Here is an 18324-nt window from a genome sequence, read left to right as displayed (position 1 = left end):
ATGTGGGCAGATGTCTCCAGGTAGAGGGTTAAACAGTTTTGACCAGCTGGAAAGCTTGGGCTTCTGCCAGATTCAATCTCTTCTCAGAGACCACTACCTCCACGGTTCTGGAAGCCTTGCTCCACATTTGGTGGAAGCTCTGGCCTTGGTAATAGGGTAGAAATTCTGCAGGCAGCAGGACCTAAACCCTCTCCAAGGCAGGCATACTTCCCCTGGCTCTGGTTTATTTGCCTGATTTTGGACCCAGAGGATGAGAGCCATTACCAGAGGCCAAACTAAGGCAAGATGAAGTGAATGCAGAACTTGCTAACAGCATCTTGCCATCCTATCCCTCAGTACTTCGGTGGGTGGGAAATTGTAGCCCCAGTTTAAATACCCCCAAATCTCCAGGAAGTAGTTTCTCTATATTCTAAATCTCTGACCAGACTCCCTACCTAAGCAGTTTCACATTCCTGAAGGGATAGGGAGGTCCATGCCTGGACATTTAATAGGGCTGGGCAAGGTCTGAGGGTGGGGTTGGATAGACAAGGTTCTGGGGATTAGAGGCTCAGTAACTGCTTGGCTGGCTGTCCTGGAGGAACAGCCGGCAGGTAAAGATGGATGGCGTGAGGCAGTTAATTCTCATATTTCCAGGACCTCCACAGAAGTCTAGGGCTCTCAATGAGAAGCAGGGTCAGTAGACGGCTGAGCAGGGTTCTGGGACAGTAAGGGGACCCCCAAGAAGCAGATTCCCATCCCCTTTACTCCCAAGCAAAGACAGGAGGAGACAGACACCAGCCACCAGTAGCTTCTTCCCTTTATTTTTAGTTTATTAATAGGGTACAGAGCAGAGGCACTTACACTGGTCAAATTGAGTGAAGGAACAAGTTAAGTCCCACATAGAGGTGCCAGCATGACCAGAGCTGGAGCCCATTTCCCAAAGGGTCCTAAACATGTTAGGTCTGGCAGATGATCTGCCACCAGGCCAACATCAGCTCTGAGCCTTGGGCAGTCCTCAGGCAGACATGGTCCCTGATCCAAGTGCTCCCTGGCCTGGGGTTGGGGGTGAAGGGAAGACCACTTTCCCAAGAGTCAGTTCTGCACCCCAATGGGTCCCCATCCCCACAGCAGGGGCTTAAGGCAGCTCTGGGGTTCAGGGTGGGTTTAAGGACTGGAGATACATCTCTGGAAGCTTAACACAGAGGCTCCAATGCAGCAGTGTTTGGGCTTGGGCTTGACATTTTAGTTAAGCCTGACTTCCAGAAGGAGTATGTACAGCTGGAGGTGTGCAAATACACCAGTGGCTGGGAGTGTAAAGGAGCAGTCCATGGCAGTGGAGAGATCAGGAAGACCACCAAAACTCTGGCCACCATAACCCCCCCAATACTGGGCTAGCTATTTTCTGACTAGATACATCTGATAACCCCAGGCCAGGCCCTGGTCCTTACTGCTTCACTCCTGTCCATGCTATGTCTCAATTCAGTGTCTCTCTGAGCTCCTGGGGTGATGAACATGAGTGAGACTCACGGTGAGAAGAGCAGTAATCCGAATTCTGGCCCGGGACTGGGGGTAGGGGGTGGGGGTGGGGGGCCAAGACTTAGTACTAACTGGTCAGCCAGACTCTCTCCCCCAACAAGGTGACTTAGGGAAGAGAAGCCCTGACCTCACTGGCTCATCTGGTAATAGCACATCATTTAACTTGAGTACAAACGCTCACCTGGTCTCCAGTTTACATTTGGTTTAATCACAAGTCACTCAAAGGGCCACACACACAGAAACACAGGCTCTTGCCGTGCCCAAAGCCCAAGACTCATCGGTCCCTCCCTGCCCCATCCGTGTATTATTTTACATCAACAGTGCCTAGGATTGATGGGCTGAGCTGACAGGCCACTACATCAGTTCCACCCCTCTGTCCCAATTCAGGTCCCAGACCTCATTCACAAAGTGCAAGAACCCGACCCCACTCCAGGCTCCCCAGGACTGCTCAGTTCAGGGGTAAGTGCGAGTGCCTTGGGAGCCTGCAGAGCTGCGTCCCCGGCCTATCGGCGAGCCCCTGGGTGCTGCCTGCCTCTGTGCTGGGATGGGCAAGGAGGGCAGGTGTGCCACCAGGCCCACTGCCTGGCAAACATGGCCTCAGGCCTGGCTATCAGGGACTAAGGGAAAAAAGGGGGAAGGGAAAGAGGCCTCAGGGCCCAGAGCCACATTTGCTTTCTACAACCTTGGGTGCCCCTCAGAGCCAACAGTGTATAGAAACCCCACCCACAATGGTACCCTGATGGTCTGGTTGCCACACCCCACTGAGTACATAGGCTTTTTCTAGAACCCAGGGTTAATCTAGCAATGACGGTTCGGCCGGGCGGATAATGGTTGGCCGGTTCGGTGCGGCAGGGGGTCTTCTGCTGTAAAGAAACAGAAACAGATGTGAAGAGAACCCAGTGAGGATGGGAAAGGCAAACCAAGAGGGGGAAGAGTAGCATGGGCTACAGGGCTGCTGGCCTAGTCAAGATTCTCCAGTGTCCCCTCAACCCCCTCAGACCACGGGAGAATCTGAGTGCCAATGGGGAAGGTCTGAAGATCAGTCACTTGGCTGGGAGCCCTGGCGCATCCTTTCGTGGACAAAACAACTACCTCTAAGTCAGACCCTCTCTACCCTGACCTTGGAAGTTGGAGGAAGATTCTTCCATAAAGAATAGCAACTAATGGATTGAGAAAAGAATGTTGGCTCCCATGGCCAGCAAGTCCCCTGCTGAGAGCAAAGAGATAAATGTCTGTGTGCAGTAGGTCCTGAGGGGATGGGGTCAGGGAAGCTGGCAGCCATGCTCAAGGGGTTTGCTGGGACAGAGCTGAGCCTTCCCAGGGTTGTTTTTTCTCATACTTAAGTGCCATGTGAGTGAGGGACCTTCTAACTCAAAAAGTGCTAAAGACAATAAGGCTGCTGATCTTCAGCACTGTCCCCGGCAGGGAGAAAAGGGAAAAGGGAACAGGCAGGGGTTTAGGAGGAATCTTACCTGGGCACACCAGGGGGGATGCCAGGCGGAATGCGTGCTGGCCGAGATGGGATCTGAGGTGGGGCTGAAAAGGGATCGTTGTTAGTGAAGACGTTCTGAGGTCCAGGCCGAGAGGGAATAGGGGGAGCCACAAAGGAGGCAGCGACTCCTACAGGCACAGGGATCAGAGGTGGACCCGGGGTAGGGCCCCGGACTGCAGGGGGTCTTCCTGGGGGAGGCACACTGGCAGGAGGTCGATGCTGAGGTGTGGGACTGAAAGAGAAGACAGACAACAGAGGTTGGGACCTAGAGTGGTGGAGAGGCCAAGTGTCAGGCAGGTAGCAGCAAGATGAACTAGGATGAGGACCCAACTTAGCCTCACTGGAAGGAAATCTGTTTCCTGGACCCTGGAGCTGGATCCACCTGTCAACTACAGCTTGAGGCAGCTTAACTGTTGGGCAATGGCTATCTGCCCTCGAGTCCCTCAGGGATGGGTATCCTACACACCCCGTTCCCCAGCTATCAGGTCCTCACTAGAATCATAACATTGAAGACTCAGAAGGGAATACAGAGGTTCTCCGGTCCAACAAGTGGTTAGTCAGCCTCTACTGGAATACCTTTAGACAAGCTTTCTGAAGCAAGCCTGATAAGAACACATATATTATATACATAATATAATGATATGATATATTCCCTTATACTGAACCAACCCTGCACCCCTGTTTCTATCCACTGGTCCTAGTTCTGCCCCTGGGCAAGCAGAAGTGAAAAGAAAAAAGAGGCCCGAGGCCTCCTCCCTCCCCTTAAAGCTGCACGTCCACACACCCCTCCCCAGGCAGCCTTGCAGATGCCTGGCCAGACCTGTGCCGACTGCTGGAACTCTGGAGCCATGTGTCATCCACAGGTGGGGGCACCGGGGTGGACACAGTGCTAGTGCTGATGTCCCCAATGATGTTAAGTGCCTCCTTCAGGGCATGGTACATGCGCAGCATGTCTTCTCGACGCTGTGCCTGGTCCGCAGATTCCTCCATCAGGCTACTCTGGTCCGCAGAGGAGTAGAGATAGGCCAGTAGCTCTGAGTGGATGAAGGCCTTGGTCTGTGGTATGAGGGGAAAAGCCCAGAGATCAAATTGGGAGGACAGGGGACAATGGGGTTATGCTTCTTCTCCACTGATAGACAGTACAGGATATGCACAGGATAAAATATGGAGACCTGACTAGCCCCAAAGAAAGCCAAAGGAAGCCCTTCCTGGTGAACTTAAGCCCAGTTCCTCAGAGTCTTCCCATCAGACTTTGCTCTTTCCCTCCTGGGGACCTGGACCAAGATCTCAAAGGGGACCTATTAAAAATATAAGACTCCTGGGTAAATATTCACATCCCAGACTTCCCAGGTCCTTAGAGAAGTTGCAGATGTTGCCACATACAAGTTCTCCCTTTGGTCCAGCTACCCAAGTTTGAGTCCCTCCACATCCTGGGCCCTTGGAATACTCACATTGTTGATCATGAGATGCATGATTGTCTTTGGCATGAGGTCACGGATAGACTTATTGATAATCCTCACATAGGAATCAACAAGGTTTCGGATGGTTTCTACCTGGCGTTCCAGTTGAGGGTCCATGGAGAAGGTGTTTTCCTGGGCCCCATCCTCATTCTCAGCCTGGTCCAGGGTCAAAAGAAAGCTGTGAGTGCTTCTCATAGCCAACTCTATCCTCTCACATGAGAGGAACTCAAATTAAACACAAGAAAACTGATTCTGTACGACCTGATCTTCTGCTCTGTTCCCACCATTAACACTACCTGACCTCTGCTCACATGGCAGTGCCTCGGGCCTGGGCCACTCCAAAGTTCCACTCACTCCCTTTCCCTCCCCCATCCCCAGATACTAGTAAGACAGGTACCAACCTGGTCCTTCTCAGGATAGACCCCAGCTCGGAGGAAAGAGGCTTTCCAACTATCTACATCCTCCTGGGAGTCACAGGCTAGCTCAATCTGCCGTAGGTCCTTATAGACATTCCTGCAGAAAGTAAAGCACAAATAAGAGGTTTGCTGAGGTGCTGCCCCATTCACAGCCTTGTCCTTCCACCTCACTCACAGCACCTGGCAGGATGACCCAGGGTCCAGCGATTGTGGCAAATGATGATGTACAGGGTCCCCGAGATCTGTTCCCCAATGGAAACCAGGAAGTGGCCCCACAACTTTACCGTATATGAAAATAAATACCTTTATTGCCATTCTGGGGTTGGGGGGGGGTGGGTTAAAAAATTCATTCTTTTAAAAAAAAGGCAGTCAGTGAAGAAAACAGAACCAGAAGAACATTATACATGGTGACTACAACCATGTAGTTAAAGATAACAATAGCAACACATTTATATCATACACATAGTAAAAGTCAAAAGGAGATGTAAAACGATGGTATGGATACTATGTAAAACTAGACAAACACAGCCTGCAGAGGTGGAGTCAAAGAATGGTAAATAATGGAGGTCAGACACTTCTGCAGTCATTTATAATCTTTGTTGCTGCTTGTCTGTCTGTTCCTATTTTCTAATATGCTGCTCATATATGTGAATACCTGTACTTGTCAACTGGAGTCAAAATGTAGCACAAAAAAATAAAAGGCAGAAGAATAATCTTTAGCCTGCTAAAGGCTTTGATAATGGGATCAACCTAGAGCAAACTAATAAAACAACTGTAACATTTCTGATGGGAAAGAAAGGACTACTTAGGGCTTCCATAAAGGCCAGCATATTAAAACTCATGACTTTTTCCCAGGCTGAGGAAGAAAAACAAGGGAGCACAGGGAACTTGAAAGGGCAAAGTTCAGCACTCATCTGTTTTCTTTTTCACACCTAAGGAAATTGGGGACAGGGATGGGGGGAAAGGGGCAGAAGTTGTGGTTGCCACCACCATTACTATGTTACTGTAAGAGAAAGGTCCTGAGCCCTGCTCTGTCTCAAGCCTTCTGAACAAGCCAAGAAAGATTCAGTCCCCTGGGGAGGGGCGGGGAGAGAAACACAATGTTCACCAGTTGTTATCAAGGTATGAAAACGTATTTTTAAAATCTTGCTCTAAATCACGTGTCCTTCTACCACTAGTAAAAAAACAAAACAAAATAAAACCAAGACCCAAGTAAAATGGTAATGCTTAAACAATTTAAATTTATAATTTAAAAATTAGCATGTTTTGAGGTTGGTTAAGACACAAAGGCCACACTCAACCTAAGAGGCACAACAAAATGAAACTTTGGTTCTCAAAGCTCTGAACTGTAGTCCCCCTGAAACTGGCTCAAGAATCTGAAAGGCTCAGAGGAGGCCATCCACGGTACAGAGCAGAAATCTGTCTGAGCTCAGGTAAGCACAGTCAGACTGGCCAAGCCACACTTTGGCCTCAAGTCACTCAAATGGGGGCTAATGTTCAGAGGAGATGTGGGGCACAGCAAGGACATCCTCACCTCTGCTCTGTGTTGAAGATAGCAAAGATGTGCTTAGTGGACATGAAGCCCTTTTCCACATCTCGAATTTTGAGGTTATCCAACGGTAGCATGTATTTCTTCTCTTTTTCCTAAAACGTACAGGAGGGAAAAAAATGACACAAATAACTCCCCCAAGCAGGGCCACACATCTACATCTTTAGAAAACATTACCATTTTCATTGAGGTTACTTAACTTGCCTAATGTGGCTGCTGCCGCCACCATTACTACATATTACTATATGAGAAAGGCCCTGAGCTCTGTTCTGGCTCAAGCCTTCTGAACCCAGGGTCCAAGAGCTTGTCTCCATCAAAGCAGGGCTGGTTTCATTTTTGTATCCCCACATCCTAGTACAGTGCCTAGCACAAGTGCTTAGCAAGCACCGGTTGCCTAATTGCCAGCTTCTCTGGTACCTGCAGGAAACACTGTTTCAATTAGCTGGGCTGGCAGGTGGTGTACCACAAACTGGGCAACTCAGAAGCAAAAGAGTCTATGGGATCTAAACTTCTGTAGGGCAGGAATCATCGCACCCTGCTTATCCCTGCAGCCCACAAAGCACCAAGCATAAAGAAGACCCGGCACACAGAAGGTGCCTGATAAATATCTGTGGTATAGATGATAGGAAAAGTGGAGGGCAAGTATCTAGCTTCCAGATCCACACTTAAGCAAGTCTTGGGTTTCCTAGAGCTCCTGCTGACAGACATGGGCAAAGAAGAAGGAAGCCAGAGAGCAGAATGGGTCATGTGTGCCTCCCAAACCAAACTTTGAGAATGGTGAGGAAAAGGGAATCCGAAAGAGACTGAGGTGGAAAAACCATGTGGTCTTTTGGTGGGCCAAGGGTTTAGTCATGCCAATTTGAACACTAACGGATGACACAGCAGAGCTGCTCCACCCAGCCGTGTACCATTTTCCAGCCCAGGTTTTCTGTCATAGGCAGATGGATGAATAGGCAAGGCGAAAGATGGTTCTTGGAAGATCTTGCAGGGTTCCCAAGCAAGCCCACTGGAAGGGCTCTGCCACTGCCTTTCACTTCAGCAGAGTGTAGACAGGGCTCCCCTATTCTTAGTATTACCTGTCTCCCCCCCTCCCCCAAAGCAGCAGAAAGGTCTGTAGTTGGTTTGGATGAGCACAAGTCTGCTGCTTTTAGAGGGGCCACCCTCCTGAGTCATGGGCTACAGCAGCTTCAGTGAAATGCAACATCTGGAATTGTTTATAACTATGTTCCACCCAGAAAATATCTCCAGATGCTACAGGCACACACTCACCCCCACACCCCCCACCCCATGTCCCAAAAGTGACGTCTTCCTTTGTACAGAGGCCATGAACCTAAACCCTCCCTCTCCCACCCCCACCCGCCTGCCTTAGGATTTCCTGAAAAACCACAACTTTCTCCAGACTGGGTCCTGCTGAAGACTTGCCACGTCAGAAGAGACAAAGCAGATTCTTTCAGGGAACAGCAGTTTTCCTCTCCTTGTAAAATAAGCTTTAAGAACACATCCCTTCTCAAAAGAAATGCTTCAAAGGTTAGGAGTAGAAGAATCCCCTCAAATTCCAGCCCCACCAGCCCAGTGTTCAGACTACCTGTCCAGGAGAATGCAAATGTGTACAGTAGTCTGCACATTGGTTAGGCTGGGCTTGGAAAAGCATCGACTCAGGAGCTAGCGAAGTGGAGGCCAAGCCAATATCACTTCCAGGTAAGTCCTTCAAGATTTGTATTTTCCTTCCTATACGCCATACACAAGGTACAGGCCTAATAAATGCTTGCTGAATTGAAATCGTCCAACCAGTGTAGGCCGGAGTTAAAGGGAAAAACTTAGGAGGAAAATGGGCTTTGTCCAAGGGAAAGAGGGCCTGGAGGTGAGTTCAAAAGGAAAAAGCCCAAGAGGCTGTGGGGCTCCCTCAGCGAATCTTCCCTTCAGCCCTGAGACAAAGGGTACATGCAAGGTGGTGTCATTTAAAATTTTTATTTTTAAAGAAATATTTGTATCTTTCCTTTCTTTATTAAGTTACCAAAATAAATGTATCTCAATTGTCCTTTGTTCATTCTTTTCCTTCTTTCCAGAAAGGTTTATAACTGGTTCTGAGGGACATGGGTGAGAAGGCACTGGAAGGGCTGCCATGTCTAAGAGATATATGTTAGGAGAAAGGCTCTATGTTAGCAGAGCAGACCTTCTGCTTTTCGAGAAACAATGTTTTATTTCCCCCACCTCACCTCTAGGATTCCTGCTGGCTTTGTGTCTATAGAACACAGAGCCTTATTCACAGTGCCTGCTGGTTCTCATAACTCAACAGCAAAGGGCCAGACAGTGCTCCCACTGAGAGCCCTGCCAACAGGAAACTGCTGGCGGGGGACAGGCAAGGTTTACAGGGCGAGCTGGGGAATGCTGTTCTCTAGCCCTCATTTTAGTATAATTGGAATGCCAAAGCTGGCAAGATCATTTTGTCTCCCCTTTCCCGTTAGGAAAAATATCTCATTCTAGGTTTACTAAGAGAAGGGGGAAAAGGAACTCAAAATGTAAAACCTTTAATTCAAGACCAAACTACCATCTTCTGTACATTCCTATCCCACTCAACTGGCCAGTCCAATTTTGCAAAGGGAATCCAATACTGTTGTTCATATTAGAGCCCATCCAAGCTCAATGAATTTGCTGATGTGTCTGTATTCTCACCAAAATGGAAGTTTGGAAACCATCAGAATGTACTCGCTCAAGAGCTGACGCACCACAAAGGAGACTAACTTCTAGACTGTGGGGGTGGAAAGTTTAAAAAAAAAAAAAGGCAAAAGCATTTTCCAAGGCACTTGGAGGAGTGGTTCTGAGCCATACTGTTTCCCTGAGGAGTCTGCAGTTTGGAAGAGACGAAGGGAGCAGAAGGGTATTTGCCTAAATCCTTCCTCTGCATTACCTGATATAGGAGAGAATGCCCCTTTGTTACCGGTTTTGCTCTAAAATCAATTCAGAGGGGCTTCGGGGAAGCCTGGCAAGGGAGACTGAAAAGAGTCATTAGAAGATATCTAGGTCTGGCCAATCAGGAAGTTGCTCTCTCCCTATTTCCAGGCAGTTTTGGCCCTATATCCCACGTCCCTCAGACGATTCCCCACACACACACACAGACACACACACACACACACACACACACGCGTGCGCGCGCGCCACCATTGATGAGGCAAGTACATATAGCTGCATTTGAGTAGGAGCTGTTTCAGCCTGTGAAACAGATATATGGACATACACCATGAGGGTCTGCGGCTCTTCCCCCAACTTAGGATTCCCTATAGGGAAGAGGTACACCAAAACACAACACTTTCCTGCTTATAAATGAAGGGACCCCTGGGACACCACACCTGATTCTGTGATCCCTGAAAACGAACAAAAGACAGAAACTGGAGGTGGGAGAGCTGAGGGGACTCCAGGGTCAAAGGAAGGTTGAAATGTAGACAAGAGGGCAAGATTAGTGTGGCCCACACCAGGAGGCCTCAAAGGGAAACTTTGGGCAGCCAGTAGGCAAGGCTTTCTTTTTTCAAACCAGGGCCCACAACTAATTTCCAAAGATCACTGCATAGAACTTTCCAAATCACCATCCTCATAAAATTTCTCTTTTGCAGAACTACGGGGAAACCAGTAAGGGTCACCTTACATTTCCAAGGATCCTGGCAGGCCTTGATCCTAAAAAGCATTTGGGATCAGAGTTAAAGACACTGAGGAATATGAAGATGGAATACCAGTCACAAGCAGAAGTCTAAACTAGCTACGAGGATGGAACAGAGAAAGAGGAAAGGGCTTGGTCCTTGGGGGCGTTCAGAGATGGTAGAAATCAACATTTTGGCACAAGTGAGACAAGCATGGGGGTGGGGAGACCTTACAGAGAGAATCAAGGTTATATCTGGACTTGTATTGCTACCAACCAAGCAGTATAGGCAAGTGTTAAGGACTGTTCCTAAGAATTCTGTAAATAGGGCCTGAGCAACTTTTCTGGGTCTCCTGACTTATTGGTGGGGAAGGAAGTCCATCAGTCTCCTTATTTAAGAAATACAGAGCTCTTCAGGATGACTTGGCTATGATGTGCACTCCAATCTCATGCTCTTTTACCTAATAAAGCCAAGATTACTGGTTCTAACATTGGAAGCAATAGAGGTTATCCTAACCAGCCTCAAATTTTATAGGAGGAAAGATTCAGAGAGGTTAATTAATTTGTCTAAAGTCACACAGAGAGAGTAAAGAGCAGAGCTGGGAACCCAATCCAGGTGCACTAACTCCAAATTCAGGGTTTCCCATTCACTCTACCGTAGCTGTTTCTCCTATGTTCTCCAGGCTTGGATCCAAGAAAAAGCAAAAGTGAATTCTCTAGTATTCTTCTACAACAATTTAAAATGGTCAGGGTCACAAGGATGGGAAGCCAATACTCAATTTAATGAAATAATCATTGATCTAGTCTAAGGCAGTACCTATGCTTGGTAGTAGGGATGAAAAAAAAATGGGCCTTGCCAGCAAGGAACTTGCCTTCTACTAAGAGGATTTAACATGTACACAAAGTTTAAATTTGAATAAAAATATATTCCTGAGGCAGCTGGTGGTACAGTGCATACAGAGCACTGGGCCTAGAGCCATAACACTAATCCCTGGGGGACAAAGGAAGTCATAGGCCCAAGGACACCCACAACTCTATAGTAATAACAAACATTTATGAAGACCCCTAATCTACTTTATGAATCCTACCCAACCCCAGCCTCCTAAGCTTTCATTCCATAAATGTTCACTGGGGAAAACATCTAAAGGTGCTAACCTGATGGCTGGTGCCAGGGGTTATCTTGCATAGCTTCCAGGTCACATATAGGCCACACAGTCCAAATGGTCTTCACCAGGTTGGCTTCCTACTTGCCTGATGCATTTTGGTGCCTCTAATAAGTTATGATGCTTACTCTGTACTGCTTGAGTCCTTGTATCCTCAGTGTCCCCATCATCCCTGACAATAGGCTGTGATCATAATTCCCATTGAAATTTATGATTTACCTGCTTCCCAAAAGGAACTGGATGGTCAATCATAGTTGGCCAGCCCATTCTGTTCCCTTTTAATTAGTTCACCAGTCCACATCATAGTACTGTCTCTTGCCAGATTAGGCAGTCAGGTTTCCTGGATACTCACCTCCTCATCCTTGTACCATGACAAGGACTCTGCAGTGAGCACAAACCAATACTCCTTGGAACCACCTTTCATCAGGCTGATATTGTTGATGGTCAACCAGCCCTTTCGTATCACCTGGAGGAGAAAGCATGGATCAGTATGAAACCTGGGCCTTGATGAAGGGGTGTGACCTGGTCAATTGTCCTACCAGGACACACCAAGAAGTTAGAGAGGTCAAACCCAGACAGAGCAGACGTTTAAAATGATTGGCAAGCTCCCAGCAGAGTAGCAATCTAGCTCCTTCAGAGGCTAGGTCAAAATCTCAGACCCCTAGAGTCTCCCCAGAAACCCAAACCTTTCCTGCCCTAACCATGCTCCTAATCTAATCTAAAATGGGGGTGGACTGCTCCAGGACTTTAGGATGTATGTCACTGCTCACTAAAGCCAAACACTACCTATCAGGTAGGTATAAAGGAAGGCTAGTGATTCAGTCCATGGCTTAACCTGTTCCAGGACAGCCAACAAAGGAAGAAATCTAATCCAGTTTGATTAATGGGCCATGCCGATGCTCCTCTGCATGGCCAACGCTGGAGGAACCACTTGGTGAAGTACATAACACAATGGAACTCCACTAGGAAATCCTGTCTTGAGGTTGTATAGGTCATTAAAGACAGAACAATGAGTTGGAAAGTTCTGCTGAACATGCTTAGGCCAACATTCAATTGTTCCAGGACCACTAGCAAAACTCACTCAAAATCTACGACAAATTACAAGAAAACTGCCAGCCAGCAAACTTCACTGCCAGGTATGTTTACAGTGATATAGTAGAGCAGCAGTTTCTTTTAGAAGAGTAACAAGGGTCTCTCTCTGGCTCCCCTAGGTAACTGGTAGCCCTCCCCAGTCCCCACCCTGACAATGTCACCGTGCCTGCTTGTGGCACTCACCTGGCAGCTGAGTCAGCCTCCTTGGAGGTACTAGGCTGTACCCCCTGGGAGGTAAGGAGGGAGGAGACAAGGAGAAAGGAGACATGCATGGGAGTCCAGGCCTGGGAGAAAGCCCCTTAACATTTCAAGCTGGGGACACAAGGGTGGGGCCAACACGAAGCAAACAGAGACTAGAACATGACTCGAATGGATTTGGAGGCAGTGACAGACTGAAGCTGAACTGCTAAGTATTGTCGCCAGTAAGGACAGCAGGACACAAGTAAGTGCTGACCTTGCCAAGGCACTTATGGGACAGAGCTGTGGGTACTGAAAACCAGGGAAAACCGTAGAGATCCCTTTGGATTTCAGGCCCAGTATCAGGGACTTTCCACAGGGATCTTTCTCTCTTTAGCCAAAGAACCAGCTCCCAGGCCAAGCTCATCGACCATTTCACCATCGTGCCAAAATACTTTCACCAAGACATCAACAAACCAGTGGGCATGGTCTTATTCATCTCCCTTACAGAAGGAGATAAACTGACTGGCCTGGCCTTCCCATACCCCTCCAACCAACCAGCAGATGGAAGGAATCACTAGCCTGGCTACTGCAGAAAATTGAGAGACTCATACGTCCTTCTCTCTCTGTATCAAGGAGTCAATCAACATAACATAGAGCCAACTGCTTTGGTGACTTCCCTAGGATCCTAGTTTAGGGTTTAGGTCCTGGCACACAGAGGACACCAATGTAAAGAAAGCCAAGGGGAAACAAAGCTCCGTTAGCCATGCCAGAAAGGCCCTTAAAGAAACCAAGACTCCCAGCCAGGAGCCAGAATCCTTGTCTCTGTTGGGAGTCCAGGGGGAAGTGAGTCTAAGAGACAGCACCCAGACCTCCCCCTGCTGGTGGCAATACCAATTCGGAGGCATGAAGTACCTTAGGACAAAACCATCTGATGCCTTTGCTAGCATTTCATTACAAGCAGCACAGAAGCTGTGTGGCTGCGTTCTTTCTTGTTAGCCCTACTGGTCCTTGAATAAGGCCAGTGCTTTTGTTCCCCCACTCCTATGGCATGAGGTCAGACTTCACAGGTCCCATGGGAGCAGGTGCTAATTTCCTCCTTTCCCAGGGACTGTCAGACAGAAGTAAGGCAGGAGACAATCAATACACTGACATGATTTCCTGCAAAAGCCTAGGAGAGGCAGGGCCAGATAGTTCAGAATGAGAAGGTGTTTACAGCAACGGATCCTAGACCAGAGACAGTAAACCTCTGAATTATATTCCCTTCATTCCCTGGAGGTAAGAGGAAGGCAGGCAAACAAGGAGGAAGCAAACTAGTCTTTGGTCAGACATCAATCCCGGCCAGGAGTTCCACAGTGTGTGGCCCAGTCAAAAACCTGCATCCATAAGGCATCAACGGCATCTATCTCTACTCCCCTCCCAGTGGTCATAGCCAGCTTTTCCTGTGGAAGGAAGAGACCTCTGAATCTACTCTAATTTCTGTATATACCATTTATGTGGAAGAATAATTTGAAAACTTTCAAATGGGCAGTTATGACCCCCCCAAATAAGAAATTCCAACACATTTATGGACTCATCTATCTGGGCTTCAGAAACATATACAAAAATTGAGAAGAGCACCCACAGTCACCCTACATAAGTGCCCTGTGGCCACTACTCTTGAGACACAGGTTAGTAACACACAGAGGGTCCACAGGACAGCAAGTGGCACATTTCTCAATATCCAGGCTGAGATGGACTCAAGGTCTTCAAGAAGGTGGGTAGTCCTGGTGAGAAATGTGGATGCCTGGGAGCTAAGGATATGTGAGAAATGCTGGATCTGCCCCTGGTAAAATCAGATAGGCCCAGGGCTCAAAAGGGTTTGATACTCTGCTCTGGTGAAAACAATCAAATATTGCAGTCCTGGTCATTCAACCCCAAATCTAAACATCTAGGTGACAGGCTGGAACACCATGTTTTTGCTCACACAGCAAGTCCACAGAACTTGAGGATGCTGGTCAGGATCATAGCCAGATGTATCCCCTTTTACCAATTAAAGACCAGAGCTTCCCATCCCACCCAGGAATTTTCAAGCCGTCCAGGCAGCTGCCCATGTAGGAGACAACACTGAGTTAGAGACAAAAATCACTTGGCTGTACAAACTATGGGTGACTGCAGGCTGTTACATTTAGAAGATCTTAACTCTTACAGTGCACCTGCTGGAGAGAAGCAAGGAGCCCTGACCAATCAGATGGCAAAAGGCCAATCAAGAACTGAGTGACTAACTTTTTTTGAGGTTGCATATGCCATTTGAGGGCATAAAGCAGCTCTTTAGTCCAGTTCATTTCAAAGCCAAATTTATATATGAAAATTCTGTAGATAATTAGATCTCAACAAAGGGAAGTAGGAAGCTGGAGACAGGACAGGAATAGCAGCAAAACCAGAATGTAGCTGGATAAGTGTCCCAGGGTCTAGATACAGAGGAGACAGGCACGACAGGATCCTCTGGAAATTCAGGTCCAAGGTTGTAGCTTACTCAACCCAATGACTGAAAGCTGAAAGAGTCTGTTGTACAGCCAGGGGACTGAGGAGAGTTGCCATTGGTCCATTTGGCTAATGTGGGGCCCCCAAAGCCATGTCATGAGGGACAGAATGGCAATGTGATATTTATCAAGGGAATGAGACATGGCAGAGAACCAGAAAATTTTGATGTGCCAATGCCTTACCTGCAAAAAGATGCCTTCAGGGGAGAGCTGGTCAGCTGGTAGGGACAGGGGAATCAAAGAAGGGGGCCTAAATCTTGGGACACTCTTCCTGAATGCTGATTTTGTCTTCCTGGCCTGGAATAGCCCAGCTCATACCAATCTTAGTACAACTGTCAGGGCTCAGCAGCTTCCCATCACCGCAAAGCAGCACTTCCACATCCTAAGCCTCCCAAGCAGTGATGGAGACCTTGCTCAAACAAAGCCAAAATACTCTGGGAAACAGATGAGAAGTATTTTCTTCTCCCCCAGAGAAACAGGGTTTTGGGGAGTGGAAGGAAGCCTATTTAAACTGACAGGAAAATGGAAATTACTTAAAATCTCTGTAGTATAAGGGAAACTAGGAATCAGTGCTTTATTTATTTATTAATTTTTGCAAGGCAATTAGCATTAAGTGACTTGCCCAGAGTCACACAGCTAGTAAGGGTCAGGGGCGAGATTTGAACACAAGTCCTCCTGACTCTTGGGCTGTTGTTCTATTCACTGTGCCACCAAGCTGTCCCTGGAACCGGTGCTTTAAAGGGGGGAAAAAGTTGTTTCAGCAGTAGCCTGACTTCTTGATGCTTGAGGAGAGACAGGGCAGGAAAGGACAAGGGACTGGTGGTGTAAAGCAGGCAAACCAGAACCAGAATCCTTTAAGGAGAGCTGTTTTTCCCACCCTGCCCTACCTTCTAGGATTATACTTCAGCTGTTTCCATTTTCTTGTTCAGTCAAAGAAGACTTCTCACCCTTGTTTCTGCACACTTGTTAGCCTAGGAAGACGTAACACTGTTTCCAGAGCTCACCCCATCCAACATTAAGAGACAAATTGGTACCTTGGGTTTTCAGAACTGAGTGCACTTAGCAGAAAGGTCTGAGGGGCCCTGGCCAAAGAGACCAGCAGGTCAGAATTACACTGTCATCCTATCTAAGGGGCAGGGAAAATCAAAGATGTAGGAGTACATGAGTCACAGCAAGATGAAACAAATGGTACTACAGACATGAGTGATAGGAAATCTCCTTAGAAACTTGATTCTGTTTCAGTTATAGTCTCCACTACTTTCTCCTGCTTATATGAACACAAAAGAAGAGAGGGGCCAGGAACTTGGCAGGGCAGTAGGAAGAAAAGTTCATCTTCCAGGCTTTGGGAAGGACTTCAAGAATGAGTCTAGGAGGCTGCCTGGGGGCAATGACCATCTAACTAAGATGAGTCCAGCCAGGGAGTTGGCTTTTCTAAAGAATCTGGAAGACACTGTCCCAAAAGAAGCCAAGAAGCTATTGGGATAAGGAAGGCAGGCGCGGGCATCAAACATGGCCTTGCATTTTTACAGCCCTTGATAGGATTTCCAGACTCACTTACTTGAGTCACTTTCTTTCTTCCATAGAGACTATAAGCATCTTAAGGACAAAGCCAAGCCCAACACAACTTTGCATGCCCCATACTATCACAGGGCTCCATAAATCCGTTGGATGAACCTGTACCTGGCCTGGGAGAGGACAGGTTCTTACCTTCAATGTACTAAGTGTACTCAGCCCCAAGTCAATGAAAACCCAGTTTCTTTGGGGTCATATTTTGGGAGTAGGTTTCCATCACCAGATCTGTCTAAAGTTTACTAACACACTATGTAGGTACTTACCAGGATCTCACCCTTTAGGATCACAAAGTTAGGGTTGTAGGGTAAATAAAGGAAAAGCAGAAAGAGGGAAGCAAGGTAATAGAGAAAGGGCAGGAAGCACAAACAAATGGTAGAAAAGGAAGAGCAGAAAAACAGCAAAAGAAAAAAAAAATTACATGCTATTAATTATATTCACAGTGTTAATGTTTAATTCATTATAATCTTTCAAACAAAAAAAGCAATTACATATGTATTACCTAAAGCAAGCATAAAATTCATGCAAAGGTTACATTTTCCAATCCGGGGCTTCAGTCATGCAAGCTAAATAGGACTCCCTTGGCCTCTGCCGTGAGAGATGGAACCTCTGCAAAGACTATGTGAAGGCAGGGTTTTTCCCTAAAAACCATCAGGATTCTCAGTCTAATTTCCCCAGGGAATGCTTTCCTTTCATTTCCCAAAGGCTGAGCTGGAACACTAGTACAGCATTGCTTTCTTTGTTCTCAGGACAGTTGATAGACCTCACAAAGAATGTGCCTTCCAAGGCAAAGAGAAAGCAGCTGTGGTAAGACAGCCCTGTAGTGACTACTGTCAGATTTAGATTCAGCCACTTGAAAACGTTTTGAATAATGTCAAAACACATGTAGAACTTAGGATCAAAGGGGTGGAGAATCATAATTAGACAGCAGCACTGTGAAACAGTGAAGGTTTGAGGTGCACCTCCCCCTTGGCATGTAAGGCAGCTTTCCCTACTCTCCTCCCATCCCGGAAACAAATCTCCAAGAAACATAGGCATGCACATGTACCTGGTTTGGAACGGCCCTTTTCTTGTTCAGCTGAGTGCTTCTCTGTTGGGCACTGAAACCAAAGCACAACACAAGGCTTATGCAGCTGGGCAGTGAGGGAAGAGGCCAGTGACCAGCTGCACAGAGAGAAGGTAAATCAACGTTGGCTGAATGGAAATGGGCCGAAAAGAGAAAAAAGTTATCACAACTGGAGACACTAGCATGAAGGTTTTCCCTCTAGAGAGTAACTACTCATCCAAGGCGAGCCACAGAGGGCTACAAACAAATGCATTGTATATAAAAATAGGAAAGCAGTTTTCATACTCTGAAGGCTGTGGCTGAGCTAAATGAATGTAAAAATGTCCAAACCAAGGGATTCTTAACCCAGCATGACATTATAAAATTACATATTTTAAGAACTGTATTTCAATGTAATTGGTTTTCCTTGCAATGCTACGTATTTTATTTCATTTGTTTAGAAACAAGGTTTTGAGAAGAGATTCCAAGGCTTCTTCCTCAAATGACCTGTCAAAGGGTGCCAGGACACACATAAGGTGAGGAAGCCTGCTTTAACTCCACTCCTAGACAAAGCCGTTTACTCCCTGAGGGGCTCAGAAAAAGCTCAGGCAGGTCCGATTCTGTCTCATTGGCAGCATGGGCAAACCAGCCTACAGCTTCATCCTCAGGCAAAGCATCTGTCAGATGCCCTCC

The 18324-nt window shown here is 47.2% G+C and overlaps 1 protein-coding gene across 6 annotated transcripts in view; it reads right to left on the bottom strand.

The window, feature by feature from the left end:
- Positions 1–778: 778 nt before the first annotated feature.
- Positions 779–18324, bottom strand: part of DNM2 (dynamin 2) — a 78036-nt gene continuing 60490 nt past the window's right edge. For 2 of the 6 annotated variants that reach the window (XM_027850897.1, XM_027850901.1), the window contains exons 13-21: positions 17635–17686; positions 16853–16864; positions 11579–11692; positions 6418–6527; positions 4869–4980; positions 4459–4623; positions 3828–4063; positions 2988–3239; positions 779–2378 (exon numbers count right to left, since the gene is read on the bottom strand). In XM_027850897.1, coding sequence (XP_027706698.1) covers positions 2309–2378; positions 2988–3239; positions 3828–4063; positions 4459–4623; positions 4869–4980; positions 6418–6527; positions 11579–11692; positions 16853–16864; positions 17635–17686 — 1123 coding nt within the window. In that variant the 3' untranslated portion in view covers positions 779–2308. The remainder of the gene's footprint in view (positions 2379–2987; positions 3240–3827; positions 4064–4458; positions 4624–4868; positions 4981–6417; positions 6528–11578; positions 11693–16852; positions 16865–17634; positions 17687–18324) is intronic. The other 4 variants (XM_027850898.1, XM_027850902.1, XM_027850899.1 and 1 more) reach the window with 2 other exon arrangements.

This window comes from Vombatus ursinus, unplaced genomic scaffold, assembly GCF_900497805.2.
Source record: "Vombatus ursinus unplaced genomic scaffold, bare-nosed wombat genome assembly UNPS02009173.1, whole genome shotgun sequence".
NCBI lineage: Eukaryota > Metazoa > Chordata > Mammalia > Diprotodontia > Vombatidae > Vombatus > Vombatus ursinus.
Note: the sequence above shows the minus strand (reverse complement) of the source record. Positions and strands in the feature narration are given on the sequence as shown.